The 7,919-nt window shown below is 33.2% G+C and overlaps 1 protein-coding gene across 1 annotated transcript; it reads right to left on the bottom strand.

Moving 5' to 3' along the window:
* Nucleotides 1–5,613: 5,613 nt before the first annotated feature.
* Nucleotides 5,614–7,665, bottom strand: LOC130973195 (patatin-like protein 6). Its single transcript, XM_057897635.1, has 2 exons — nt 6,638–7,665; nt 5,614–6,390 (listed from the first exon to the last, which is right to left on the bottom strand). Exons 1-2 carry the CDS (start codon nt 7,604–7,606, stop codon nt 6,037–6,039), a joined length of 1,323 nt encoding a protein of 440 aa, XP_057753618.1. The 5' UTR covers nt 7,607–7,665; the 3' UTR covers nt 5,614–6,036.
* Nucleotides 7,666–7,919: the final 254 nt, after the last annotated feature.

Genomic DNA, 7,919 nt, shown 5'->3' with positions numbered 1-7,919 from the left:
AGAGAATATAAGTTTTGTTTTTTGTTTTTTTAAGTTTTTTACTTTTCATAGATTTTGTTATCAAATTGATTTTTCTGTTTTTAAGTTATCAAGTTAGACAGTTGAATTTTAAATTATAAATGGAGTTACTTGTTCAGTTGTCCAATTAATAATATTAAAATTGATAGAGGAAGTAATTTGATTATTGGATGAAAATTATATGACCCATTTGATTGCTATTCTTAATTATGTAAAATAATGGTAACTATCAAATTGGTTTCGTTGTTTTGATGAGATAAGCCTTAAAAGTTTGAAATTACACTCGAATTTCATAATAATTTCTCAAGTTAATAATTATTTATATTTATTTTTAAAATTATATTTACCTCTCGTATTCATCTTTGAAAATGCACTCGGAATAATGTTGTTGAACAATAACGATGAAACAAAAAAGTCTCAATATATTTTGGGAGGGAGAAAAAAAGTTGGATTAACGTTAAAAGAGGGATTAATGTATTCCATAATTGTAACAATGTTCTTTGCCATAATTTAAGCGCCAAATTAAATAAGGTGTCGTTTAGGATTGTCAGCGTGTCAGAATCAAGTCGATATTATCAATTTTTTAATAGTGTTTTATTGATAAAAAAATATTTAAAAGACGACTTTAAATTTCAAAGTACAACTTTAAAAATGAATATAGATAACTATTAATTTAAAAGATTACTATAAAATTCGAATATAATTTTAAGAACCATTTTAAATTTATTTCATTTCATACAATAATTTGAACATACCAAATTGATTAAAATATTTTTAAAATTGATCACTAATTTTTATTTTTCATATAACAATTAAATTGATCCTTTTAAGAGATTTGAATAGTTGAGGATTAAAATTTACTAAGCACACATATTTTTCTAAATTGTTGTATTTGTGTGTCCAATATATTTTGTACACAACATTCATCGACATTCGATATGCGTGTCTTCTATATTCAAACGTATTTTAATAAAAAAATAAAAAATTCTACAGATTTATGAGACCCTACATCCCAGAAAATAGAATTCAAATCGACTTTTTCTCAAGTCAGTGGCCGGGATCTTAAATACAGCAACCAGGAATGGATTGAAATCCTCAATCATATGGACAATCAGAGTCTTGTGTGGAGAACACCCTGGATGACTCCATGCGATGTGATATACAAATGTGGCAAAACCTAAGGGTTCTTTACTCAGCATTCTATCTATATAGGGGGAAGCGCTTGAACTAGAGATGCACATGGCCCGGTTTCGTCCTAAATATTTTAGAAGCTAATTTGATGTGATTTTACCATATTTTGGATCAGGTAAGAGTCTCAAAAATAGATCCGATCATTATTTCGGGTCGAGTCCTGATCAAGGCAAATTCGGCTTCACCCGACCCATGTGCACCCTAAGAGAACTAAAAAAGATATATATATATATATATTTTAAATTAATTTTAATATTATGTTATATTAATTATAAGCTTATTGTTTTATTTTTAATCACACTTGTTAAATTAGAAACAGATCAAAGAAGCATCAAATTAGAATTTATGGACAAATTCAAGTTCAAATATGGATATCAATTTTTCGTAACAAGTTTTTTCTTTATAAATAAGTGTATCATAAATAAGTTTCTTTACAAATTATTGTTAAAACTTTAAAGACCTGGTATAGTTGTGGTCCAAAAATGCTTAGGTTTCATCGGGTCTAGGGTCGAGTTAGAGTCAAAAAAATAAACCCGGTATATATTTAGGGCCGGGTCTGGGTCAGGACAAACCCGATTTTCACCCGACTCATAAACACCCCTAGATTGAACACACCTAAATACTATCACATATCAGTGTGTTCAATCTTATTCTTAACATATATTTTTGAAATAAATTTAGAAATAATATATATTATTATTTATTAAAATAAAAAATATTTTAAATACTTTATATAATTAAAATAAAACATTAAAAATAATAAAAAAATTAATTTATATTTTAATATCACTAAAATATCAAAATATCATTACGATTTATCTAAAAAAATTTTATATGTTATATATATGTATGTTCCTATGTCTTATAAAATTTTAAAAATTTGTATATCGATGTGTTTCGTATCGTATTATATCTCTTGTCTGTGTCTATTTTAGTATCTGTGTATCATAGATTAGAAACAAGTAGATATAGGTTTCCCTTTTGTTTTTTTTTTTTTTTTGGTTACAAACTATAGATGTAGGTTTCATCCAAGTATAAAATTGATCCCTCTTGACAAGAACTTTTTTTTGGTAAAATTGATCCCTCTTGACAAGAACTTTATTAGGCTTGAATTTTGAGCCCATATTATGTTTTCATTTTGGTCTGGGAGCCCGGTGTTATGGAAAAGTAAAAAATTCAACCTGAGCTCATAACAAGGGGACAGAAAAAAAGAGTAAAATGACAAGTAGCTCAAGAACTAAAAAAAAAAAAAAACCCAAATAACGTAAAAAGATACAGCATATTGAAATTACCAAAAAGGCAAAAACACAACATAGAGACGTAGGCTTGAAGGTCTTAAAAGTGATAATATACTAAAAGAAAAGTATACGCAGACAACAAAAATATTAAATAATAGATATATCGGATGTTCATTTTACTAAGTATGCAAATGATTATTCTAATATTAAGATTTAGGTGAATAATTTGGAGATATACTGTATTTTGATTTGATTGATGGTTGTTCATATTGTTCAAGAAAGTTATTAGTTACCTAACATTACCCTATACTAAAATGACTTATAGTTATTAAGTAAATTGTAATTCTTTTATAATTATGACATGTCTATTTTTCAATTTTTCTTACCAAAATATTTTTTAATAATACTAAACTTTTTGTTATATTCAAATTTGATACTTCACCCAATAAAATGAAGGATTTTACACTCGTTAAGAATTTAAGATTATTATTAGTAGAAATATTTTAATTTTTTAATAAATATATAACAAAATTTATATTTATATATTTTTAAATTTTTTAATTTTTTAATTGATGATATTAACAAATATTATAAAGAGTCCTGCTACACATCTAAGTAATCTTACATCTAAATTCATCCAAATCATTTAGTTTACACTGCATTCATCTTCTTCTTCTTCTTTCTTCTCCTCCTCCTCTTCCTTCTTCTTCTCCTTCTCTTTTTTCTTCATCTTTTTTTCATTGTCGTCATCGCCACCATACCACCACATCCATCTCCCTCTCCTCATTCTCCTTTCCTCCTGTTTCTTTTTTATTTGAATTCATTTAATCTCCTTCTTCCTTTTCTTCTAACTTCTCCATCATCATTATCGTTATCACCAATAACACCAAAATTTTGCTAACATCTTTATTGATTCTGATTCTCTGTTGTGATCAAATGAACAAAAAATATTATCAAAACAAAACCATTGTATGATATCAATAAACCGAAAATGGTCCATTATATAAATTCGAATTCAGAAACCGTTTTCTGTGTCTCGAATGAACCGAAAATATTATCAAAAGAAAATCAGTATATAATGCCAAATGAACCGAAAATTATTCATTATATAGATTTGAATTCATAAACACTTCGTCTCAAATGAACCAAAAATTAGCTCAAAACGAAATTATTGTATAATACCAAATGAACCAAAAATTGTCCATTATATAAATTTGAATTCAATGATAACGATAACGATTATACGTATTAGAAGAAGACAATAACGATGATGATGATGGAGAAGGATGAAAAGGAAGGAGGAGACGAAATTCCAATATGAAGAGGAGGAGGTGTTGTCAGTGACGATGGTAACAAAATTAAAAAAATAATAAAAAGGGAGGAGGAGAAAAAGAAGACGTAGCATCTAGAGTGAAGAAAAAGAAGAAGAAGAAGCGTGGATTTAAAAAGAAAACAGGAAAAAAAACGCGTAACTCAAATCAATTGGATGTAAAATTGTTTGGACGTAGAGAATTATTCTATTATAAAATAGAATAAAAGAAGACAAGTGTTAGCTATATCCTAAAATAAAAGAAAATAAAATCCGAGTTGACCTAATTTATTTACATGAGTAAACTACCATTTCTACCCATAAAAGTTGAAAACGCTGACATATCTACCTATAGAAGATAAAAATTACCATTTGTATCCATAGAAAATTGACGTTCGCAAGCAAAATTATCCAAAACCTAAATAATTGCATAAAATCCCCAAACTACCCTTGGTGAGTCTCATCCTCTTCAATTCTTCATCTAAACCGTGAACCAGCACTACTGCAGCACCCTCCCCTTTCCACACACTCTCTCTTCCTTCTCCTATATCTTTTTCAATCGTCCTTCTCTCTTTCTCTCCTCCCTCTTCGCACTTTTCTCCTTCCTCTTCTTTCCCTATTGATGTCTCTCTCTTCTCTATTGTTATTCTCTCTCCTCTGTACATTAATGGTGGTTCCTCCTTTTGCCATCGCGAGCTCCATCTTCTCCTCCCCTCCTCTTCTTCTTCTTTTTCTTCGGGAGGTTTTCGGCTTCAGGAAGTAGCAATTTTGAGTCCTCTATTTTCTGCAACCACAACTTCTTCAATGTTGAGTTCCTTCCTTTTTCAAATGTCATATCTTCGTCTTCTCCTTCTCTCGATGTCGCTGCTCTCTTCTCCTCTTAGCGATGCGTTTTCGTCATCTCCTCCCAGCGTCGCCAAAATCAAATTATTGTTCTGTGTTATTTGTAACGAAAATAGTGATATTGAATCTGAAACATTTACAATTTTTGGTGAAGGTTCTAAGAAATTAGGGTTTTATTTTGAATCTATGCATGTTCTATTCTTCAATTTGATATGAGTTTGTTCTTTTTTGTGATTTTGAAGAGGATAGTGACCGGCTTATGTTGATGTTCAAGAGATGAGAGAAGAAAAATGAGAGAGAGAGAGAGAGAGAGTAAGAAGAGAGAAGATGTTACGACAGTGGTGGTTTAGGTGCTGCAGATAGTGAGTGAGGGTGGGTGCGTGCGTGAGAGAAGAGAAGGGGGTAGTTTGGGAATTTTATATAATTATTTAAAATTTAGATAATTTTGCTTGCGAAAATCAACTTTTATGAGTACAAATGATAATTTTTATCTTCTATAAATAAATATGTCAATGTTTTCAATTTTTATGGATAAAAATGGTAGTTTTCTCTAATTTACATCATCCATAGTTGCTAAATTTGCCATTTGGTCATTTATGGTAACGAATTAGTTAATAATGTTGTTAATTGTTATAATGTCATTTATTTAACTCCATTCAATTGTGTAGAGTGGTGTACAGCGCACGGAACATAATAGTATCATTGTATCAAGGTATCATACGGTAAACTACTACCACCATTTATCGAAATAAATATTGGAACGTGAAGGAAAACTACATCAATTATGTCATTTGATTTCACCTGATTCTGATTCGGATTCTGATTTCATAAATTTAAACATGCGTCACAAACGTACCCTCCTAGTAGAAAATGACATTTCGCTTTGTTTTGAAATTCTATTCAAACATGTACTAATTAATTCCTTTTGCACACTTTTTTTTATATTATAAAGTCGAAGGAGCACAATACACAGGGAAAAAAGTAGTGTATCACTTTATCTCGAAATGAATAATCTCCCAAATCAATCTTTGCAATTAATTGCATTCAGTCACAATACTAATATCAACATTTCTCACCCAAAACGGTACAAACCTAATTCTCACAAGTCACAACTCAATCACTTAGACAAAATTCATCCTTTCTTAACAATAATAACCACTATACACAAATCACTATCACTAAAATACACATAACATATATACCCAAAATCTAAACAATTAAAAAAATATATAGGAAATAATGTGGAGGATTCAGTTCTGCACAGCTCAGACTCAATTTACCTTTAATATTTTGGTCCTAAGCGGCAGCTAACCCATAATTAATTAACCACAAAAGCACTTTCAAGCTCACAAGAAAAATCCAACCTCATAATTAATTAAACCTAATTTCGGATTTCTTCATCCTAATGTTGGCTTTTTTTGGCTGCCTAATATTTAATTAACAGGTTGATGAGGATAAAGTGGACAAGGTTGTAGCAGATGAAGTCCTAGGAGAGGGTGATGAGTTCTTCAAAACCACCGTAGGCAAGATGCCAGTTTTTCTCCTCTCTTGTTCCTTAATCAAGTCTCCCCCAAACAACTCCAACTTGTCCATGTTTGTGTTCTCCACAACCTTCTTCCCTTTGAACAAAACAGACTCAACGTTCTTCTGTCCCAACATATCCTCCGAAACCGACAACAGATCCGGCGTCGTTTTGCCCTGTTTCGACTTTGACATCACTTTGTTTGACTGAATCCTCACATAGTTGTTCTTCTCACACTCTCCAAATGCCATTGATACAGCTTGATCAACCTGCATTTTCAGTGAAAAACAACCATTAGAATATATCCACACCAATAATTAAACTATCAACTCTTTATTTGTTTCTTATTTTAAAAGATTGCATTATTCATTGCTCAACCACCATTCCATCTACACTTTTTCTTTTCAACATTAATATTTAATTTCTATCAATAAAGGTGATTTCTTTTGAAATCTTTTATTAATTAATACATTATTAAGGGAAAGAATTTCCTATTTATTTTTTGTTAGTTCTTACCATATCGGAAGCTCCTTCACCGGCGATCCTAACAAATCCAGACGGAGACTTAACGGAGTTAAAGTCGGTCTCTCCATTACCGAGAGAGAGGACGAGGAGGTCAGAGACGCCGTTACAGAACGGGAACTCGTGCTTGTTATTGAGCACGTGCGTGATGGCTGCTGCCGTTGGATTGTTCATGGCAACGCCACCGTCAACGGCCACGATCTTCGTCCTCCCGTCAATCGACCTCATCTCAACGGGACCAACACAACCAGGGTCCGCTGACGTGGCAGCGCACACGTCGCGCATCTTGAAATCGTAGCCGTCCATTTCGAGCGCGTCGGCGCGGGAGAAAACGAACGGCGCGCGCGTGACGAGGTCGTAGCATGGTATCAACACGGGTTTCACCGTGTCCTTCAACGTGCACTCGCCAAACGTCTTCCTGAAAAGCTTATCCGCCTTCGTCGCCGCCACATCGTGTCGGAGAACTCGCCGGAGAATCCCCGCCGACGACCTCGAGATCCGTCGGCGATTGTCGATCATGAACTTCAACGCCTCGTCGGCGGTGAACATCGGAAGTCCGTCTTTCCCGCGAGTGAAAAGCAGAGCAGCGAGGACGCCACCGACGCCGGTGCCAGCAACGGCGTCGAAATAGCCGGCGACGCGAGCGTTAGGGTTGCCGGACTTGCGCCGGAGGCAGGACTCAAGTTCCGCGAGGGATTTCGCGGCGAGGATGCCGTCGGTGGCTCCGGTTCCATCAATGCAGAGGATCCTAACTTTCCCGGCGGTGTTTCCGGCGGAAATCTTGGGCGGCTTGGTGTGAATGGGAGAGAATTGAGCTGAATTGATAAGAGAGTTGTTGGCGGTGTCGGTGTCGTAGCCGAAGAGGAACTTATTCTCCAAGATGGAGAAGATTTCGTAGGTGAGCTTATCAACCTCGAATGTAGAATCGATCATGTTCAAGTTCATGCTTGATAGTGCTGCCATTAGAGTTTGTAGAGAGAGAAAGTTGTTAGAGAGATGAGAGAGAGAAGAATTTGAGAGTGTTGAATGAAGAAAGAAAGGGAAATGGGAGATGCTTTATATAGTCATGAGCTATTCCACTTACTCAATCACTGAATGTGACCATCCAACAATAATATAAAACTGCATGTCTCAATAATTTTTTATATATTAACTTCTTTATTATATCATAATATACTAAGAAATTCTGTTTCTTATATAGGATTGAAATTTTACTTTCTTATTTTAGATATTTTCACTAAAATGTACAACTGGTACTCCTAATCAAATTGTTATA

This window comes from Arachis stenosperma, chromosome 4 (genome assembly GCF_014773155.1).
Source record: "Arachis stenosperma cultivar V10309 chromosome 4, arast.V10309.gnm1.PFL2, whole genome shotgun sequence".
In the NCBI taxonomy this organism is placed as follows: domain Eukaryota; kingdom Viridiplantae; phylum Streptophyta; class Magnoliopsida; order Fabales; family Fabaceae; genus Arachis; species Arachis stenosperma.
The sequence above is the reverse complement of the archived record's forward strand: the minus strand, read 5'-3'. Positions and strand labels throughout refer to the sequence as shown.

Excerpts from the sequence above, each read along its gene's own strand:
- LOC130973195 (XM_057897635.1), bottom strand. The coding sequence starts at position 7,606 with ATGGCAGCACTATCAAGCATGAACTTGAACATGATCGATTCTACATTC. Across the intron at positions 6,391-6,637 it reads GTGAAGGAGCTTCCGATATG|GTTGATCAAGCTGTATCAAT; the intron begins GTAAGAACTAAC and ends CTGAAAATGCAG.